We start from the raw sequence: 22674 nt of genomic DNA, 5'->3' as shown, positions 1-22674 counted from the left end.
GGGTTATGAAATTTCATTTACCATTTTACTACTAGAAACCCAGGTTTTCTCTGACTGAATCGTGTTGAAAGAACAAAGAGAAGAAGAGGAAGCACTTAGTCCAGTTTGCTCTTTTTTGTTATTTCACACTGTTCTTGCTTGGAATAACGACAGCCATCTCCTCTTGCATCCTGTCCCTGGCAATTTTCACACTTGACCGTAATTCTAGACTTGATTCTTGTTTTGGATACATACCCCTAATGCATAGCGCTGCTTTATCCTTACCTACAGAATACTTAAAATTCAGTTCTGTACTGTTCTGTGTAATGTCATAATTTATTCATGTGAACGTAAGACCCCCCCATTTGGCTTTTTAGGCATTTAGATGGCAAATGAGCTGCTTTCTTCTTTCTCCTAAATATATCTGTGCTTTTCATGAGGAAAGGAGTACACAGAAGGAAGCTTGATATATTTCTGGAAAAAATTAAACATGAGCATGAAGTCATTGTCTCCTACAAAGACTCTGTGTGTGTATGTGTGTGTACAGTTACTTTTTATTATTCTGTAATTGCTTACTAACAGAGAATGGTCATTCTGAAAAATTCTATTTTTTAAATTAAACTAATTTTTTAAAAATTTTAGATAAAAATCCCAGTCTGCTTCTCATCTTCATTTTTAAATGAAGAGACTATTTGTTATGAATTAAGGGTTTGTATTCTAAATAAGCACCATTCTGTTTGCCTTATAAAACTGAGACCTCCTTCCTCATCTATTATTGAGTACAATGGCGGCAAACTAATCCAGAATAATGCTTATGCGGGCTTTTTCCAGACATATCAGTAAACAAATATTCTTTATTCTTGTTCACAGTATGCATGTTTAATGAAATACCAAAACAGCAAGATGCTCTGGTGCACTTCATTATCTCATGATTTCTCAATGTACAGAATGTCACTGAGCTCTGCTTTGTTTTCTTCTGCTGTATTATCTTTCAGAAGATTATACACACATTATGCAAATGCAAATAAGAGCAGGAGTAATTCAAGAAACCACTTTTATTTTTAAAATAACTTTCAACGTCCAGCATTTCTAAGCAGTGGTATTTTCTAGCTCTTTATACACTTTTCAGAAACAATCATTTAATTGGAGAAAAATAACTTATTTACATTTGTACTTTATTCTGCAACCATCTGCTTACTTTTTAAAACATCTGACTCAAAGAAGCTGGTCCAATTTTTTCCCACTAAGTTTCAGTCTCTATCCCTTACCTTTAGCTCTTGGTATAAAATTTTGCAACAGTGACTCATTCATCTTACCACTACAACAGCCTGCCCCTACCTTCTTTAGGCCTGTGCTGGCGTGTGAGTTGTTACTAATGGGAAAGTAAGTTATACCCTTTCTGTGCTGGAGTAAATTGACTCCACTTTGATGGCAAGTGAAATCCAAGAAAAAATTCTTACACTTGCCTTCTATAGTGTCCCACATGTATGTTTCCCTTTTTGGAGAGCTCAGCTTCAAGTCTGGGTCAGCAGTATAAAATAATTGGACCTTAATATATTAAGCTTCTGTCTCAGTAATGGAAGAATCCAGTACGGGACTCAACTTACTCAGTTTTCACTTTATAACCAGAGGGCTAAGGGTTTTGGGCCTTTTAAGACATGCTTGTACACTGATACTACACTTTTTAAAAGAAAATACTAAAGTTTTCTGTTAAAGTTAAGAGAAAGAAAAAAAAATCAACTATGCCCAGTATAATATTGATTTAATATCAAGAGTTAAATTAAATCATATGCGGTTGCATGAATTTACAGTTTTATTTTCCTCTGGGTATATAATCAAAGTGAAATATCCAAACATAGAATTTAGCGAGATATATGAAGTAAAAAGAATTTGAAATCTAATTTTTTTAGATGACAGATAAGCGTCTGCTCTGTTGTATCTCAATATCCTTAATAAAATATTTTAAGAAAAACTATGCTGTACATGCAAAAATGCCCTCTCCACCCCATTCTTCCTCTGGCTTAAAACATTATTTTGAAACTATATAGTTACAAATGAGTGGAACGAGTTTCAGCAAGCAATGCATACCAAAGTTTTGTAGGAGGACCCTGACATTGGTTACTATGCTTTGGAAATGATGAAGCAGAAAATTTTGGGTAATTCCTGAAAAACAAGTAATTTGTTAGAGCAATATTTAATGGTAGTACATTCTTTGGAAAACTTCTATTTCAGACTGCATGGAGAGAACTAATTTTCTGTTTTCTCTTTGTTTAACCAAATGGAGTTGTTGTATATGCATGCGTGTTTATATTTTCCAGATATTAGCATCCTAGAATTATTTCACATAGCTGTACGTTAGGAACAAAAAAAGATGACACTGTAGGTGAAAAAGGGAAAGTAGGGATCTTGCATGTGTCTTGACAAACCATGGTCCTAAATTTATGTGCCTGAGATGGCTGGTGGGAAATACACTATGGTGATCTCCCAGGTCCAGAGTTGTCACAGTGCTCTCGCAGCCTTTTTCTTCCAACCTGCAGAAAACCCATTTCTCCACAGCATCCCTCAATTCACAGTTTGACCCATTAACAGAAGATGATCAAAATTAGATTTGCTAAAGATCTACAAATGCTAATAAAGGTTGCTTAGAGGTTATGTCCTTCCATGCTCTCATTGCTGTGAATCTTCAGTTCCCTATCTGACTTTCCTATCCTGTTCTGCTACTGCTTTCCCCCATTTAAAGCTCCCTAAGTCAGTACATCCCTCCAGGATCCACCACTGTCTCCTCACATTCCCACCAGTTTTGCACTTCAGTCTTTTTTTTTCTGTAGGCTTATAGTAACCCTTGCTATTGCCCCATTAGCTGCAATGGCTGCACAAATCCATGCCTTCGTCCAGTTCCTGCCAGGGCCTGGGTAGGATTCCATGAGTAGAAGAAGAAAAGGATGCATCTTTAGTGGTAGAGAGAGGAGGAAGAATAAAGAAAAAGAAAAAGTCATGGCCTAATGATGATATAACTGCAATTACACAGATAGGAAAAGAAGAAATGTAATTTATCACATTTGTAGACAAATTTCAGACACAAATAATCTTTTTGTGGCTTGTTGATGAGATTGCCTGTCTCATCAATATGCTGCTGAAATCGTAAGAATGAAGAAAAGCCCTAACCATGCACCAGCATCATAAATTGTAATAGATTTAATAAATATGGGTAGTGGGTACGGTGTTTGCAATACCATTAAAAGGTGTGGAGCCTCCTGAAGTCCTGTAGGCAAGCACCCTCAATATTCAGAAATAGAACTTCATTAGAGTATTAAGAGGCAAACTCCAGGAAGGCCCACAACATGCAAATTACAAAAGATTGCCCTTAATAAGATCAAGCTCTCCCAGGGAGTGGAAATGAGACAGAAAAAGTTATAGCTAAGATTAAATATTTTTACAGCCTTACAAGATTAGAATGAAAGTTTTAAAATTTGCTGCTATCAAACAGAAAGAAAAGCCTTTTCTTTCTCTCATATGAAATATGAGCCAACAGGTAAGGAGTTGTTAACCTCTACCATACCAAATACGGATAGAACCATAAAATCTGAAGTCATAATTTCTTAAAGCATAACTTCCCTAAGCTCACAGTGTAGTCTAATTACAGCACAAATTATTGATGGTTTTATCGCTTCATCCTAAATACTATTAAAATTCATTTTAACTATGTGTTAGGAAAACAGAGAAAGAGGGGAAGACAGTTCCTAACATTTGAATGTAAAGTATTAAGTTAGGATTTTATTGTAAGAATACTCCTATTCCCTTTTCTCTTATCTGTATAAATGTTTCATAATGGAAATCCCTTCTTAATAGTCCTTTAATATGCTAATAAATCTAGAATTAACTTGCACTTTTCAGGAAAAAGAGAAAGAGGTTATTAAAGTCCGGAGCTGCTGCTGCTGTTAAAATCACCTTCTAATTTTCAAGACAAAGTAAGACAAACACATTCAAAAGAAGAGAGGAAAAACCTGAGACTGGAAAAAGTTTCTAAAAATGGTAGTGGTTGGTCACGATGCTATCGCTCAGTTTATCCAGTCTGTCTCAAATTTTACAGTTCCCTTTTCTCCCTGTCTCTTCCTTCTAGTAAACTGTATCTTTAAAATGGTGACAACCCTTAGCTAATTAAAATGTATCTCAGTATTAACTTTTGTGTCCTGTTCTACAGCCTCTTTATTCATATTTTAATTGACATACGATTTTTAGAAGAAGCCTCAAAAGTAAACTCTCATTGATTTTTCAATTAAATAATTTGGTTTTCAGAAGAGTACTTGCCTTTGACTTTTGGTGACTTATTTATAAATCGTGTTACGTAACAAGTGAATTAGACTGTTGGACACAATTCGTGCCTTTCCCAGAAACTATTGATTCCTGTAACATAACAAGCCAGTCTGAGACCATAAGTATTGGTTACAGAAATTCTCTTGCAATCAGAAACTGCTATGAATTTTTCACTTGTTAATGCAGCTACCACTAGGTCACTCTGCTAAACAGACTCTTCCAAGTTCTTAGTGTATTAACCAACTTCAGGTGTGCATTATCAGACAGCCATGTACTCTTATTTTCGGTAATGCAAGAGTGTGAGCGAAGAACCAGTGAAAAGAGCACCGAGCTTTAGTTTCCAATACAGAGGACGCATATCAAATACAAACATCTGCACCACTGTGTGATTTTTTGTCCTGGGATAAATTCTAGGAAACTGTGCTGCCTTTAGTGACTCAGAATCCGGGGACACTGGAATTCCCCTTTTGGGGAACCCAACCCGACCAGCTCCAGGCAGCAATGGGCCTTCCAGGACCTGCGGCACTGCGCTCAGAATGACAAAATTCTCGGCAATAAAGATGGTGAACTTCCTCACAAAGGCATGCACAGTGCTACCTGGACATTAGTAACTGTCTAGCTGTATGAGCTAAATACATGGGGGCATTTCCACCAGATTTTAAACTTCTGTGCATGTTGATCTATTTAAAAAAGCAAAGAATGATGACACAGCTCTAAAAACCAGCACAGTTAAGCCCCACTAGTTGCAAATTCAGCCCCAGGTGAATGTGGATCCATGTTCTCTTTCTTTCAAATACTTGACTTCCAATGCACGTCTTGCTTATCTCTGTGTTGGTGCAGCTGTATGATTTACTACTGGTTTACCCTCTGAGCTTTGCATCTTCATTTGCATGCTCACAGCCTAACACTAGCACCACCTATTTTATTTGAAAATATACCCTGTAGATAACCGCTGCACATCAGTTGAGGGCTGCTACCAGACGCCAGCCTGAGCTGCTGACAGGAGCACTCATCACTCAGACTTCAAGCCAAACGATGCCGAGACCAAACTGACAGTGTGAGGACTAACTGCGCTCGGATGCGAAAGCACTTTTAATCACAGATACGTATTTAACGTTAACGAGTGACAAACCTCCCTGCCCGTGGCGGGGGAGACGGGACAGCCCGAGAGAGCAGCCGGGCGGGTCAGGGTAAGAGTTCGTCACACAACGTCCCTGCCCTGCGGCGTTGGGGGTGGAAGAAGGCGATACGGCACGGAAGCAGGCGAGGCGGGTCAGGGCAGTACTCCCAGCCACGCGAGCCGCTCCCTTCCTCCTCGCCATCAGACCCCTGCAGCGCTCCAACCGCCTCCTACGGAGTGTCTGCCGGCTTTCGCCCTCAGCGACCACAGCTCCTGCCAGTCATAGGAGCAGAGAGGGAATACCCGGTTCTGATTGGCTCAAGTGCCCGCGGCGCCTGGCGATTGGCTGTCGCTGCGCGGGTGCTGCCCGCCTGTCGCTCTGGAAGGTTCTTTGCAGGCTGGGAAGTGTCGTCGTTAGGAGCCAAGTCAGAGGGGAGTTGCCTGAGGGTCAGCAAGGTTTAAGCGGTGCTCATCTTGTGCTAGCCTGCCACACCAGATAAGCAAATTTTCTCGGTCCTTTAGAAGGAAACAGGCTAAGCGGATCCTTTCAGTGAGAGCAAACAGCTATTCTGGATTGCTGTGAGGTACTGAAATGCAGAGTCACCATGTGACCAGCCAGTCGGCATGCTTTTAGTTTCAGAGACAATGGGATAAACTTAATGTCATGAGAATCTAATATTCATGAAGAAGGTTATGGTTAATTGAGGTTGATCAGGTCTCGTTTTGTCACAAAAAGTCTGGATTTCTGTCTTTTTTCCTAATGTTTTGCTTCTTGATCTTTGTTGTTAGGTCAGGTCATATCCCCCCCCTTCCCCCCCGCCTTCTCCCATTCTCATAATTCGTTCTCCATAGGCTCCTAGTTGTATAGTATAGTAAACGAATTGCCTGTGTCCAATCCAGAGGCTCTGTCAGCCATTTTATGTCCCTCACTAGAGCTGATCCTTGTATGGTATCTTTTAGTTTGGAGAATGACATCACTTTCTTTTACAGCTTGTGCGTATGATTTTGAAACCCTCTTAGTCTAGTCTATAGTAATATTGGATTAGATTGAATAAAATGTCTTCAAGTATACATACTAATACTGGACTAGACTGAATAAAATTTGTTTATTGGGCATCTTTTCTTCCTTGATCCTTGTCTATTAGCTGTCTAGCTGGTGTTTTTTATTGTCAACCGTACTTAGAGCAGGGCACAAATGCCTAGGTTTGGCACTTTCAAAAACTCACCTTTTTATATTAGATTTAATTTGTAATGTGATTTATTATGCTGAAATGCTCTATAAAGTAGGGATGAGGGAAAGCTCAAAAGAGGAAACTTGACACCAAGTAATTCTGTGAATGTCTGGGTGCTTCTGAGTATATTTGGGTTGAAGTATTTCCATAACAGCCTGTTTCTTTAACTTTCCCCTACTTTTGAGCCTGAGGTTGGCAAAAGTGGCACTTTGTGGTATTTGAAGTGTACTGATGTGATAATGGTTGTATGCTTAAGATCTAAATTTGAATCAGCTATTATGTTAAGGTAGTAGATAGCATGGTTTTATGGAAAACAGTAGTCGTTCTACTGCCTCTTCTTACTTTATGTAAAAAGCTACCAGCAGCAACACCGGGTTTGAAATTCAGAAGCAAAATGTTATTTCTGTCTGTTAGTACCTAGACTATTCCTTTGGAATATCACCATTAACTCCCATAGCTCTCCTGTTACCTGAGATCTAGGGGCAAACTGAAAGCTCTGGACAAGCTTTTAGGTGGGCCAAGTTCCTGTCAGTACTTCTGCTTAACAGGAATGTGTTTATGACCTTTCACTATTCATTGAACAATTGAGCTAAACGTCAAACCAGATACACTGATCAAAGACTGATACTCAAATGTCTGTCACTAGCTGGACTACTTACTGGGTTTATCTTGCACAAACAACTTAAGGCTGTTGTTTTTCATTAGTTTTCCTGTGCTGTTCAGTACCTGTCACGCTGAAGGTGATCTCTAACACATTTCCTAGTAAGCTCTCTAGGAGAGGAAGGAAAGAAGGGTATAAATAGAATAAATAGCAGAGGTCAAGAAATAAAGACAAAAAATAATCTATCACCAATTATTAATATGGAAGAGATCTCAAACTGACTTTGGTTTGTTGTCATAAAATTACTTCTAGTCTGGTTAGATTAGGCCCATACTTACATTTCTAAAAAGAGTAAAAAAAAAAAAAAAAAAAAATTCAAATCAAAACTTATGTTTATCCCAGAAATGCTTCAGCTTTCTTAAGAAGAATCTTTCCCAATTTGCAGCAGCAAGTTTTAAACACTCTGACTGTCACAGTTGTTTATTTTAATGATTGTTCTTAAATACTTCTTATGGTCTTCTAATGCTCATATTTCTTGTAATGTCTCCTAGAATAACATTTTAAAATAGCTAGAAAAATATAAGATCACAGAGGCATGGATTTATTATTGAGTATTTTTCCTTTTTCTGCAAACCTAACACTTGCATAATGTTTAATACTGGCTGTGCTCAAATGGAAGAACTGCATCGATATAAATAAAAGCCATGTTGCATGTTTGTATGCCTCAGCATGTTACAGATTAATCTTCACAGAGAAAACTAACCCCAACAAGATTTCCATTGGATTATGAGAACTGTCATATCTAAGCAGTGATGGAAATAATTGATTAAATTCTAAAGGCACAGGCCAGCATTTGTTTGCAATGGGAACATGAAATCTAAAATAATTTGAAGAGAAGTCTGTTGCTAGCATTAGTCATTATTTAATTTTAAGACCACTAAACTTTCAGCAAAGTATTGTATTTTACAAATGTGTAACTTTAAAATGATCAATGTCAAAAGCAGTGAGGATTATGAATTTATTAGCAAAGCTACCATTTTAAGAAATGATAGTGTATAAAGATATGCAGTGCAAATAACTAGTATTCCCATTTAAGATAATTTTCCTTGTGGTCACAAATTACAGTACAGTGCAGTTAGAGTTGTAAATACGCAGCATGTCTAGATACCAGCCATATTTTAAGCTGGAGCCCACGCTGAATGAAAATGTAAACTTGGCTTTACTACTGGTGTGCTATTGAAATAAGATGAAAATCATGCTTTTTGCACATATTTATTAAATGCATTTAATATACACAGATATAGAAATATTACAATGTAAGGCAAAACTCATTACAGCTCATCAAACTTTGCCTGTACTAGCTGTTTTAAATATGCTCCTTCTTGCTAATTTAAGTAATTCGTTATTTAAAAGGTTGGAGAGATAAGCAAATTAAAAATGTTCTTTGTTTCTCCTGTAAGCCTTGCTTAAAATTTAAACAAAAGAAATTCTGTTTTATCCTTGATATCAGATAATATATAATTTATAATAACTTAGGGTTATTAGAATATTAGAATATAAGTAGGTTTGGAAGGACAAATAAATATACTGGTCAGCATTTTTAACATGTCAAACTGTTCAGGGAAGGATATATGAATAAAAATAGAGAGTAGATAAGCTTTTGAAAATTGATAATGCTATCTCAACTTCTGTAGATAGCTAGTACTTAGGTTATCCTAGTATTTCACATTTTGCAGTGATTAGCACAGAAATCATATAGGCTATGTAACTTATGTAGCAAGAGTAAAATAGAAAACCTTTTTTTTAATAAAGTAACACAGAAGAATGTGTCAGCTACTGCTCAGTAACTGATTTTGGTGATTTTTAAATAGTGGTTTTATCAGAACCATTCAGTTGTTGTACCACTGTTTAGAAATTAGACTTTTTATTGTATTTTTTCTACGCTTCTGAATCCATACTTTTCATACTTTTTTTCACTGTAGTCTTTCATGTTGCTTATTATAATTGTTCATCCAATTAATATCAGTATTAATAATCATATTGCAAACCTCATGGCACTTACCCCCAAAAAGTGTTACTTTGCTGTGAGTTAGGCAATCTGACTTTATCTGTTGCAGAGTTATTAACTAATACTAGAGCAGGCCACGTATGTCTTTCAGACTAGGAAAAACAGGGCCAATTGCAGATTTTCTTCATGCCTCAGAAGTCAATTTTCTTTCACTTATGGAGCAACACTATTAATACATTCTCTGTTCCAAGATACTGTGAAAAATAGGTAAATAATTCATTACCAGAAGACTGAAAGGTAGTGTAGTTGCTGGGACTTCACTCTGCATAGCTCTTGTTTTAGCTTGGTTTTCTTTAGTAACAGTTGAAGTAAGGGCTAAACCAACTGAAGATGAACAGGTATCCTGTTTTTTGGTTTGGTTGTGGTTTTTTTTTTTTTTTAAATAAGCTTGCTTATTTAGGATATAAATGCAAACAGACTTGAATAATGGAAACAATGTCATAATAGAAAATGGGAATAATCTAGTTTTGCTAGTGAATATGTATGGTTATGTAAATGGTTAAATCTATAATAACTTAAAAGTGAAGCCTTAAAGTAGCAACTTGGAAAAGACCCTTAAATTAACAAAAAAGGCTGCATAAATAATGTTAGGAACTCAATATGGTTTAGAGCAATTGTAAGTATGATTTCACAGAAGCTTTCATTTTTATGTTCACATTTATTTCACAAGGTTAAGTGAACTGCTGTTGGCACTAACAAAATTAAGTTGCATGAAGGTTTTCTGTAGGAAAAAGCCCTGCTTCCAACAGAACAGAATTTTGTGATGAAAATTTTCTTTTCTATAGAGGCAAAAAGACCATAATTTTTCGGGGGGGGGGGGAAGTCTCAAAGGCAAACTTGGGGTTTCTTGCTGGAGTGCATGTCCCATTATGTGCCAATGATAAGTAGTCTTATGGTATGCTCATCCTGTTTCGCCTTAATGGAAAGAGAGTTGCACCACAAGAAATGTGGTCTGGCAGAAGAACCCTGAACACATGGCGTAAAGGGAGATTTCTGCATTTCCATTTGTGTGTTTCTGTTTCCAGGCAAGGTGTTTCTTGTCCTTTCTGTTTACCAAGAAGCTAAAAACCGTAACACCCCCCAAAAATGCCCCAACTCCATAGTACTTTTAAAAATGATACGACTTCCATTCAAATTTTGCTCTAGACATGGAAAAAGTACACGGGGTATATATCTGTATGGTAAAAATTCTGCTCAACCTACATATGCAAAGTACAGGCTTGAAGATTTACCATGTTCATAATTCACATCCTTGTTGTGTGTGATGAACCTTTTTCATTGTAGTTTCGATTTGCCAGATGTTCAGCTACCATTTTCCAGGAAAGTAACATTGACTGGGGTTTAAGGAAATGATTAATTCTTCATTTACAGTGTTGGAGAAGGGAAAATATGCAAATGCTCTTAAATAACACTTTCTTACCACACACACAGTTAATTGGATAAAGACATGCTAGTGTGCATATATGATTCTGGGTATGTATGCAGGAGATTAAAAAAATTACAGGTTTTGACCCTGTGTAGTGCTGGTAAAACCCACTCCTCTTACAAATACTCCTACACAAAGCAAGGGAAAGCTATGTACAAGGAATAACTGGTGTTATTTTTGCATTTATTGTGTTCTTTGGAGGACAAGCAAAAGGTGATTTGGAGGAACTCAAGGTACCATCTATTTTAATGTCTACAATGAATAGTAATACATAATTACGATAAATAAAGGGGAAGAAATACATAAATACGTATCAAATCCTATTCCTCCAATCTCTTGCTTGATTCACTGCATACTTTCTACCATGCAGCTTCCTGTCATTTTATGTTATTCAGTGTTTACTATGCCCTGACTGACAGTCCCACCTCTCTCAGCCTTTCCTCATGTCGTGGTTTAACCTGTTGGCAACCGAGCACCACACAGCCGCTTGCTCACTCCCCCCTCCCCCCGGTGGGATGGGGGAGAGAATTGGAAGAGCACAAGTGAGAAAAACTTCTGGGTTGAGATAAAAACAGTTTAATAATTGAAATAATAATAATGTAATAATAATAATACGCAAAGCAAGTGATGCACAGTGCAGTTGCTCACCACCCGCCGACCGATGCCCAGCCAGTCCCCCAGCAGCGGCGCCCCCGGCCAGCTTTCTCCAGCTTATGTACTGAGCATGATGTCACATGGTATGGAATGTCCCTTTGGCCAGTTTGGCTGTGCCCCCTCCCAGCTTCTTGTGCACCTCCAGCCTTCTCAGTCGGTAGAACATGGGAAGCTGAAAAGTCCTTGACTAGTGTAAGCATTACCTAGCAACAACTAAAACATCGGTGTGTTATCAACTTTGTTCTCATCCTAAATCCAAAACACAGCACTGTGCCAGCTACTAGGAAGAAAATTAACTCTATCCCTGCCGAAAGCAGGATACCTCATATGAGAGATGTGCCAGTCTCTTAGTAATGTTAGTGGCCCTTTGCTGGACTCTCGCCAGTAGCTCCATCTCTCTCTTGTGCTGTGGAGCCCAGAACAGGACACAGCCCTCCAGCTGTGGCCTCAGCAGTGCTGAGTAGAGGGAAAGGATCACCTCTCTCGACCTGCTGGCAACACCCCTCCTAATGCAGCCCAGGATACCATTAGCCGCTTTTCCTGCAAGGGCACATTGCTGGCTCGTGTTCAAATAGGTGTCCACCAGGACTCCCAGGTCCTTCTCTGCAAAGTCTTGTATCAATACCTTTTTTATCTACCTATACTTATCTATAATTTATTGTAACATGGCACCTTCAGTTACTGTAAATCTACACAGAGATGAAATCTTATATAATGATTTTTTTAGTTTACGTATCCTGCACCTATGCATGATATATGTACACGTGAGTAATGTTTTCTGCTTGATGTGACAATCCTTACGTAATGAGAAATCTGCAAAGCATAGAATTTCGCTACCTGATTGATAGATGTTTTTAGTGAGACCAGAAAAAATCCTACTGCTTTCTAAACAGAACTGTTGGCAGCTTCCTTTCACTTCTAATTTTGTAATCCATTTCTGGATGTGTTTTTTGGAAGAAGTCATTATCTCACATTCCTGGTTTATGTGAAAACCTAACCTGACAATAGAACAGTTTTTAAGAGGTGTCTAATAGTTACTTGTGGGTATGGATTAGTAGTCCCCATTTTTGCCTTTTGTGTTTGTAGCATCTTTTTTTTTCTATTATAACACTTGTTTTCATGGCACTGATAAATACGCAAAGAATTGAGGAAATCTCAGAAAAACTTTCCAATTCATTAAAATATTTAATAACTAATTTGGGTGTGGCTATGATGTAATAGAAAACATTAACATGTGGGCTAGTAATGTAATTTGTCTCAATATATTTTCTTTTTTCTTTCCTTGGCACAATTCCCAGAAAATTATTTTCTCTTTCCAAGTTTGTCGCTCAGTATTTTATTTAAAAAATAAAAAATATTTTAACAAAATCTTTTTGTCTCCTATATTAACCTTTGATTTACTGTCACTTTAAATATTTCCCACTTCTTGGACTCATATTGCCAATTTCTTTCTCTCTTCACGGAGAATATTTTGCAGTTCTTGAGCCTGAGTCCGGGAGTACAGAGCAGTAACAGTAAACTATCAATTAAGCTTTCTTTTCTTCTTTTTTTAACAGATGGAGTCCACAGGTTGCAAGTTGTATTTAGTTGCATGGAATAGCCTTGCCTATGTAAAACACAGAGGACAAAATGTTACTTTCTTTTTTTGACTAGCATATGTAGGTAGCTCATCAGTATATACTGAAGTCATCTTGAGCGTCCAACCTGCTTTCACGCAATTATTTTTCTGTTGTCTTAGTTTGCTCTGTAAATAAGGTACTGACATTTAATATTTTTCAAAATGTCCTATCTTAACTGAGAAAGATACCCTTCAATTTTATTTTCTGGCTTTTAAAATATATCTCAGTGGGTTCAGAAAATCCATGTTACAGAAATCATAGGTGTGTCCCAAGCAAGCATAGCATCTGTTTTAGTCAACATGAGCACAAAACAAATGGGAAAAATACGAATCACAAATATGCTATGTACAAATTGGTTGGCACGAAAGTTGATTTGACTAGCTATAGTAGTATATACATGTAAATAATTTAAGTACTGGAAACAGTGGAGCTGTTCCACACTATATGGCACCTCAGGACAATCATACTGAGCTTGACTTTAAACCATTAACTTCCTTTCTTTTTTATTTTATCTTTGTTCCAATAAAATACTCCAAGCTTTTAATTTGGCAGGAGGTGGTAAGAGTATCATCATAGAAAGGTCTGGGACAATTGCCTAATATGCATTTCCTTCAGAGTTATGATGCTTAACTTCTTACATTTTTGAACTGTATTAGGAAATTAAATAATTTCTCTTTACCGTTAATGTAAAAGTTCATAGCCCATATCTCTTTGAAACACAATTGTCTGTCTCTGTTTCCAAAGTGCAGATTCAGTAACAAAACAGCTAAAACGCAACAATATGATTTGCATACTGTAAAAACCTGTAGATGCCACAATGCTGGTACATTACACATTTGATCATCATGGTATGGCAGTTTATTTACGCACTCAGCTTTTAAAAAAACTCCTAAACGTTTTTTGCTGTCTGTTAATAGTTTCCAACTTACATGGATTTTAATAGGCTTTAAAAACTACCCTGAAGGCTGTTGCAATGTTTAGCAAGTAATGAAATAATTCACATTAGTCATGCTTACCATTGAAGTGTTTCGTAAGTTTTGGTAGAAAGAAGCCTTGACAGAAGCAAGCATGTTACAAAAGAAGCAATTAAAACTTCTGCTGAATAGAAGTGTTTGCATTGCTGCCCCTCTCTAATTAATAATCAAGTCAGCAGATGTTCACCTTTCTCTTTTTTTTTTTTTTTTTTTTTTTTGTAGAATGTAGGCAGGAATAAGATGCTTTATGCTTTTCACTTCTGTGAGACTATGTCAGACACCCCATTGCATGCAGATACCGGATAATTTTGAAGCTGGAGATAATACTGGAGTGTGGTTACAATTTGGTATAATAGCTTTGCAGTGTGATGAAAAATGGCCTATAATATATGTAATTTTGAAGTGGATGTACACACTGCTGAAGTTCTATTCAGTTTAATCAGTCAGAAATTTCGCACGCACACCACCTGATCATTAGTATATTTAATACTGTCACCATAGAGCTAGAGGACTTGCATTTATGCTATCTGGATTACTACCTAATACACCCCACATTCTATCTAATACACTGTATAGGAGACAGTATTTCTCATGTCTTGAGTTGTCTAGTATTGCTTAATTAAGATACTGATGCACAATTTCATATTAAAGGTATTAAACAACTTGGATAGCTATATAATCCTGAGAATTTCCATAATAATTTATACTGAGTTCTGGTTGGACACCATGCTGAACAGCACAACTCAGATGATTGTAAATACCTGTGTTTTAGGCATATCAGTATAATAGCTAAGCAAAGTAGTTTTATAGAAGAGATAATATCTTTTATTAGAAAAACTTGGAGGAGGGAGGAAGAGATAGTAAAGGATTTGGGGTACACAAGTTGATTATACAAGAAGGTAGATAATAAGTAGTGTTGCATACTTACCTCATATCCTCTTTTTTCATCATATTAGTAGGTCAAACTTGATATATTTATAAAATTTTCAAGTTTTGAAATGGTGAAGCACCTATTAGAAGACAAAAAATGCACTACAATCAGTAATAATACCTGTTGTAATTGTATTAAAAACAGAAAAAGTAACAGATTATTTATTTTATTTAATACTTTACAGAGATACCAATGTGTTTGCTTGCCTGGATGGGAAGGAACATTTTGTGAATACGAATCAAATGAATGTAATTCAGAGCCTTGTAAAAATAATGGCACCTGTATGGATCTTTTCAACAGCTATCGGTAAGTGTTGCTTCTTCTCACTATATAATGATGTTCCAGGAATGACAGACTTATGCATCAAGTTATTCTTTCATTTCTCAGCTTGGGGAATGGAATGTTATTACACGAAGACGAGCAAACAACTTGTGTCATGGATATGCTGCTTCACTGCACATTGATTTGAAGTCAGCAGACACAATTAATTGTAGAAGGAAAATTTAAAAAATGCATCAATTCAAAACACTTAGCAAGTAATCTAATCTGGAACTGTGTTTTGTCAAAAAAAATACAGGATCTCTTTCTGTCATATATGCCCTATAAGCACAGGAGATGCTTTAAGAGTAAAAGTAGTGGGAGTGGACATAGTTGTACAATTTAGATGAAGAGATTATATCATTGCTGCCACCTTGTGGCTTAAAATGACAACAAAATAGTAATTTAACTAAAATTTACAGCCACACTGGGAGAAAGCATGAGGATTTGACACTAACCGTATTATTTTTTACTCAAAACCCAATCATGCATGCATTTATGATTTAAAAATTATTTTGTTTCAGTATTATGAGTATAAGGACTCCATAAACAAATAGCAATCAGCTTCTGTTATTTGTAGTCAGAGTTTACCTATATTATGATGTCAATACTAGAACAGTCCTGTATCTGAATGTAATCTCTTAATAGATACTGATATAGCTGCATAAAGAACACAATGTAATGACTGTACACAGTACACAGTGTAGTTGTTGTGCAGTGAGTATATGCCTGGTAATAGAGGCATTAATCAGAAAGAAAACCTACCACAGTTGAAAACAGACAAACGATTCCCCAAATAGCCAAAGATAAACTAAACTAAGTTAAATAAAATATTTATTATAATATAACGTAATATAATTTTTTGCATTAGTTTATGTCCAGAATTCAGCCAAAATACTTTGCGTTATCCTAGAGCTGCATTTTTATGTAGTATTAGATGTGCTATTTTGCTAAATTTTTTTCAGTCCAATAACAGAAAAAGAGTCTAGTGAGGTTGAGAAAATTTGTTAAAGTATTTTTAATTGCTTTTTTCACTTTTTTAAGTCTGTTGGGACATAAAACAATTTGTTAAAGATTTTTTTATTTTTGTAGTTTTTTATTTTTGTAGTTCTTATTTTTGTGAAGTTTGTAGTTCTTTGTAGTCTACTAACAAAAAATAATCTTATAACTACATACTGTTTATGTCTCATCAGCTGTTACATCATGGCAATTTGAATTCTTACATGATATAATGGATTGTATAGGCAAATGTACAGTTTCACCATCCTCAAGGACAATTCTAGGTGCATGAATATTTTGCAACCATGTATCATTACCTATCCTTACATTTTACCGATTTTTTCAGCCTCTGGAAGCATTATATATATTGCAGAAGGTTACATGGCTTCTCCTGATTTTGTTCATAGCTGGGTTAACAACGTATGAGCAAATCCAAGGACTCCCTATTGTTTAATGAGGAAAAAAACGCTCAAAAAGTACTTTTTCTGGATTTGGCAAATGCTGAACTGTTACAGGAAATGTTTACAAGAGAATTGGTTTGACCTGTAAGCACCACACATATTTTTCCTCAGAGCTCTTTGTCCTAGTTGACATAACAGAGCAGGAAAATTAGACTTATCATTGAATCATCATATACAAGCGTCATGATAAGCCAAACACAACTTTTTCATAGATACCTGTAGTTGAAACTGGGAGTCTAAGACTTGGCAACCACAAGGAATATGAGTCTAGACCAATGTTTTTGTTGTATAATCTAAAGCAATTTCATTTCAATCATTAGAGTTGTCCTAGTTTATACTCACAGATGTTACAAGACATTCTGCTTTTTTTCACAATTACTGTTACTTAGTATCAAAAAAGTGTTGGTTTCTATTACCTCTGTTAACACTTTTCTCTTAAAAACTACAGCAACAAGACAAAGCATTCATCTCATGGTAGCTGAGCAGTTGCAGTGACTCGTATGTGATCCTGAGAACATCCAGACATATCTTTAAAATTAAATGTAGTCTTTAAAACAGGATAACTGGATTCTAACTGCCTAATAGAAAAGGTCATGAGCATTCTTGAGCTGTGCCTAGCCATTGTTTTGGACAAGCACTAGTTGGTCTGGACTAAAGTCAGGCCAGGAACTGCTTTGAGAATGCGACAGTGATAAACAATGCAGTTTCCTTGCCTGTGGCCATGTTCTGGCACTGTTTATTTTCCTGGTGTAAGTTTAGCTGCTGGCAATGATACTTAGAATTTTCTGAATTTCTTCAAAGTTGGCCACACCACTGCTGGTACTTGATATCACTTCTAATTTAAATAATGTAACAAATGGATAACATAGCTTTCTTTTATGCCTTTGATAATACTCATTAGTTTACTTTCTCTTAAGTATTTGCAGATCCATCTGAAAATATCGGTTCTCGAAAAACTAGGTAATTTATTGTGCAACAGCATAAAAAATACATTTTTGTATAGGAAAAAATCCAGAAAAGAATATAATACAAAAGGGAATATTTTTGTACCAAGTTTCAAATCTGTAATAATGAGAATAATAATAGAAACCATAATTACTAATTAAAAATTTCTCTTTTAAGTTCATTTTTTTATCTGGTGCTATTCATTTTTGAATCTTGATATGAAAACTTGCTGCCAAAACTGAAGGATCAACAAGTATGCCAGAACTGAATGGTTTTCTTTATGGTTTTCTGTCATAGGAAAATAAGTCACATGCTGACAGAAGGAAAAATAAAAGCCTTCTCAGTTGCATATTTTTACTTTAAAAAATGAGAATAAGAAGTTTAGAATAAGAAAGATACTGAATCAATAGTTAAGCTTGAATTGTTAAATGTGAATAATTTGTTACATAATTCCTGTTTCATTCCAGTTAATTTTGGTTCAGCTGATAAACTAAGAAATTTCTTTTTCTCCCTTCTCACTTTTCAGTTTGGCACATGACACAGCAAAGAAATGAATTTAGAATAGTTTCATGCATATATTTCCAGTACGCTGTGAACCTCACTCTAATTCTCATGATGGCATAATCTCTCAAATTATGTCTCTGAACATTTATAGACAGATGCCTCTATTATCAGCTGAATTCCCTATTTCTCCGCTATCCTATTGTATTATCTCTCCTGATACTTCTAAGGTTTTGCCCTAATAACATCAAATCCTAATTAAAGCCCTCGTGTCTCCTTTGCTGTTAACCAGCTTACAGGCAAACTTTAAGTGAAAATGTCTTCAACTCTCCTTGCAAAATAATAGGCAACATAGTTTTATGGATGAACCGGTGTTTCTAATGATGTAGAATAGTTTGGAACTTGGCTGTAATCATTATGACGTTAGAACTTGGAGAATTAACCAAGTGTCTTTCCAAAGTACTCAATTCTTTCTGTATATCCACATTGAATCCCACAGATTCATGCTATTTGCCATTTTGTCAGTATTCATTGTTGAGGTTGTTACAAAGAATAAAGATGGTAAGTGTGTTGTTGCTGCTTTTCTTTTTATAACATACCAATGGACTTCTCCATACTAAACAGGAAATTAGACTTACTTCACTATATTTCCTTATGCCATCTATTGATTTTGTATTCTTTATAACAGTTTTAGTATTTGCTTCAGTAGAGTAGAGAAAAGTTACCCTTTGTCAGCGGTTGAATCCATCCACTAAGATACCATTTTATAATCTCTGTGTAAACTGAAGTGCAGTTCTATTTTTATACCTGTAGTTTATCCTTTTTCCGCTTTGTTACTTTTTTGTTTAACATTTTCATTTTTAAAAAACTTAAAAAAAATACAGAGTAGTCATCCTTACAGTATCTTGATTCACTGATTGGGACTCATGCTGACTGTGTTAGTCAGTCTAACAGTGCCAGTCCTTAGCACCAAAGCTCTATCCAGAATGTTTACTCCCTATGACTTTACTATGAAGTATACATTCCTTTCATTGTAACTTCATTAAAGATAAGTTTGTTGCAAATGAATCTATAGATACATGTATCAGTTAGGAAATTAGTGATCTCTGTGATGGGGAATATTTAAAAAGACTGACAAACTATGCAAGTTCCAAACTTCAGAATGACTCTGTACTGGATTGCTGATACTCATTAACATTACACATTGCTAAAGGTTAATTCTTAATCACTGTTAAATCATTATCGTTGCATGTACAACACCATTAGTCCTTACCGTTAATAACTTTACAAACTAGTATTATTTATATATTTATATTTGTATATTTATTTATCATTTATGTTTCTATAATCATGCAATACTATGGAACTGATGCTGTTTAGTTAGCACTGCTGGCTGTGGCTGTTGATGGTTCTTAGTTGCTGAGGTCAACGTAGTCGGTCCCTGGAGTTCTTCAGTGAGGAAAGCAGGAACCACAGTGGCCTGTCTTCTTTTCTCCCCTGTCTTTTCTCACTTACCATCAATGTTTTATGCTTCCTGCCTCCTCTCCAAAAGAAGAGTGGGATCTTACCTGCCCTTGACATTCTACTTTTGGAATCGGGACCCCTTCTTGCTTCACTTTTTTTGCAGAGACAGGCATCTTTCCCGCCTGCTCATTCTTATCCTTTAGAATTTACTTCTGGCACATGTTTTCTTACCCCCTATTTGTGCAGCTGTATCACAGGTCTCTATTTGCCCCTTCACAGTTATGGATATTACTTACATATTTAAGCCTCGTTGTGTTACAAAATGCTGTAAGTGGTGTTACAGTATTATGAAATGCTTATTCATTTTCTCCAGTTATGCTATTTTAGTGTGCTTATATCTGGAACAAGTATTAGGTACAGTTCCTTTAGCCTGCTTCTAAGCACCCTTTTCTGGGTGCAGTGGTCCTTCTCTTCGGCTACGTATGATACAGATCTGAGTTTTGTCTGATGTTATGACTGGGTCACATGTGGGTACTCAGTAAAAAATTGTAGATAGTTTTGTAATGTTATTTGTATGCATCTAATTCTAGGAGCTAGCTGCTTCTTTTCAGAGGTGACTGGCACTGAAACACCTCTTTCCCACTAACTGCTGCGAAGACAAAAGTTGGTAAATGCCAGCGCTACCTTTAAATACGAGGCTTACGTTCCTTAAGCACTTGTGAGAAATTACTGATACTGTGCAAAAATGTTGTCTGTATTTAAATGCTCTTCATTTAAACCCTTTTGCTGTTTATCCTGTCCTGTAAGAGGCCCTGGTTTTCCTACCTTCCTTTAGACCCCAGTTGAAATAATGAGTTGTGTTTGTAGTGGAGGGTCTTTTGAGTAATTTCAGAACTCATCTCAAACTACGTTAGTCTTCCTTAGCAATGCTTCTTCAATTAGTAACCATGCCACAATCATCGTTCTTTGTCTTTACTTAGATAATAATTTATGCCAGCTGACAATTTGGGTAACCATACTGTCAACCAGAGTTAGACTTATTCTGTCTCCTTCCTGTTACTTTCTCAGTTCATTCCTAAATACAACATCTTGCCCTGTAGCTCCCCTCTTTGCTTCTTAGCATTTGAAGCCACATATTCTTTTCAGAGTAAAAAAAATAGTTTTTCATTAGTGTAACTGTCACCTACCTATGCTGAGTTCTTAAAAAAGGACTAGTCTTATGTCATCAGAATGTATTCAGTGTTATGCATACCATGAACTTTAATTATAGTACTGTTACAGAAAAGCAGCATACTGTTTTGCTCTTTTCTTTTTTTTCCCCTTCTGGAGAGAATTTATTTGGAAAAGCAAAGTTAAAATCAACCTCTGTGTCTTCTCAGAACTATGCAAGAATTGTTGTGTGCTAAGTTGTATAAGCAGGTGATTCCTAAATCAGGGATGGGTGAATATCTGAAAGATCCATAAGTAATAGCATGCATATTTATGCAGTATATTTTTAAGATAGGCTTATTTCTAAATGAATGGATTTTAAACTATCATGGAATTCAAAAGTAAATCATGATATGATTATAATTTGAATGCTGAGTTCAGTCTGCCTTCTCTTTTTACTGGCACTCCTTTAAACTGCTGCTATACTCTTTCTTACTTTTTCTCCCCCAGAAGCAGTAAACAGCTTTTCCCACAGATGGAGATCAGCTTGGCATTTAATGGTCCCAGATGCCAAACTCTGGAATGTTTTTTTGCAAGCAGCATCTGGCTTCTTAGCTGGCATTTCTTCAGGGTTCTTTGGCCAGCTTTTCTTCTCTTGCTGCAGAGATGTTTCCCAAAACATTTGTCCATTGCGCTTCTGACTTATCTTTAGTTCTGACTTGTAATTTTTTTTTCATCCTAGTACCAAGTTATGTATGCACCTCTTACTCAAAACCATCTTCAAAAGATTTATATGGACAGTCAGGAGATTTACTAATTAATTAGCTAAAGAAATTTGTGAAAGCGCAAACAAGTGTTTCCTCCAAGGGTAGTAAGTGTTTCATAGTTTCATCTCTGGTAATACTGCTAACAACTGGAAACCTGTAGTGTGCTGCTTGTTATACTGCAGTGTGTGAAATCAGCTTTAGGGTTTTCATTGCCTTAGGCAAACAACCAAATATCACTGTGCCATCTCAGTAGCATCTACTAAAAAGTCAGTGACATTTTGCACCCCTTATGGCATATTTTGGCCATTATTCAACAGTTTTGTGAAAGGACAGTGGCATTTTTACTCAAAATCCCAATGAAACATGAAATTTAAAACAAAACACAGTAAGTACCTGGAAAATACCTCCCCCCCTGCCCAAACCAGCTCATCAACTTTTCCTTTCTGAACAGTAGAATTGCTCCTCCTGGTATATTTAATCATTATGTGACGTATTTTAAATAAATGTTTTATAATATCTTTCAGTTACAGACACCCAAAGAGACATGAAATGATCATTTGATGAACTTGGAGGTTAAGTGGAGGGAGTAAAAAACAGTTTTTAAAGTAATAAGGTACCTGAGGCATAGCTTTGAGAGTGCATGAAATGTGATATAAAAGTTACCCAAATTCATCATAGCTGTAGGGCAGTTAAACACTTTCAATGTAAATAATGTACAAATACATTAGCACAGCTAACAGAGACAGCTAACAGATGAGGCAGTTTGCACACCAGTTTCTGGGCTCTGACTTGAGACATGCTAGATTTTCTGGGAACTACTTCTGTGGTCATCAGAGGACTGCTATGAACTCCAAGAAGCTTCAGGGTGCTTACTGCTCTTGGGAAGGGATAGCTACAGGAGGCTGTGACTGCTAGCAAGCTGTAGCCATTTCCCACAAGCTTTGTTGTCAACTTTTCTTGATCAATGGGGGCTTTGAGCTTTTTGTTTCCATCTGACTCCTCATTAGGGACAGTCAAGCATCCTTTCAGCAAATGCTAGAAAGAGTGTATGTAAACTACCAAGCCTAGAGCACAGCCAGCTGAGGCAGTAGTGTAGAAGGGGGCCAGAAACTCTGTTGAAGACACTGTGTACTTAGGTAGTGAGGTGCTACA

General features: G+C 36.4%; 1 protein-coding gene across 1 annotated transcript in view; it reads left to right on the top strand.

The window, feature by feature from the left end:
• EYS (eyes shut homolog) overlaps positions 1–22674 on the top strand; it is a 1011092-nt gene that overhangs the window by 379024 nt on the left and 609394 nt on the right. The window contains exon 21 of the mRNA XM_076332996.1: positions 15103–15224. Coding sequence (XP_076189111.1) covers positions 15103–15224 — 122 coding nt within the window. The remainder of the gene's footprint in view (positions 1–15102; positions 15225–22674) is intronic.

This window comes from Aptenodytes patagonicus, chromosome 3 (genome assembly GCF_965638725.1).
Source record: "Aptenodytes patagonicus chromosome 3, bAptPat1.pri.cur, whole genome shotgun sequence".
Classification (NCBI taxonomy): domain Eukaryota; kingdom Metazoa; phylum Chordata; class Aves; order Sphenisciformes; family Spheniscidae; genus Aptenodytes; species Aptenodytes patagonicus.
The sequence above is the reverse complement of the archived record's forward strand: the minus strand, read 5'-3'. Positions and strand labels throughout refer to the sequence as shown.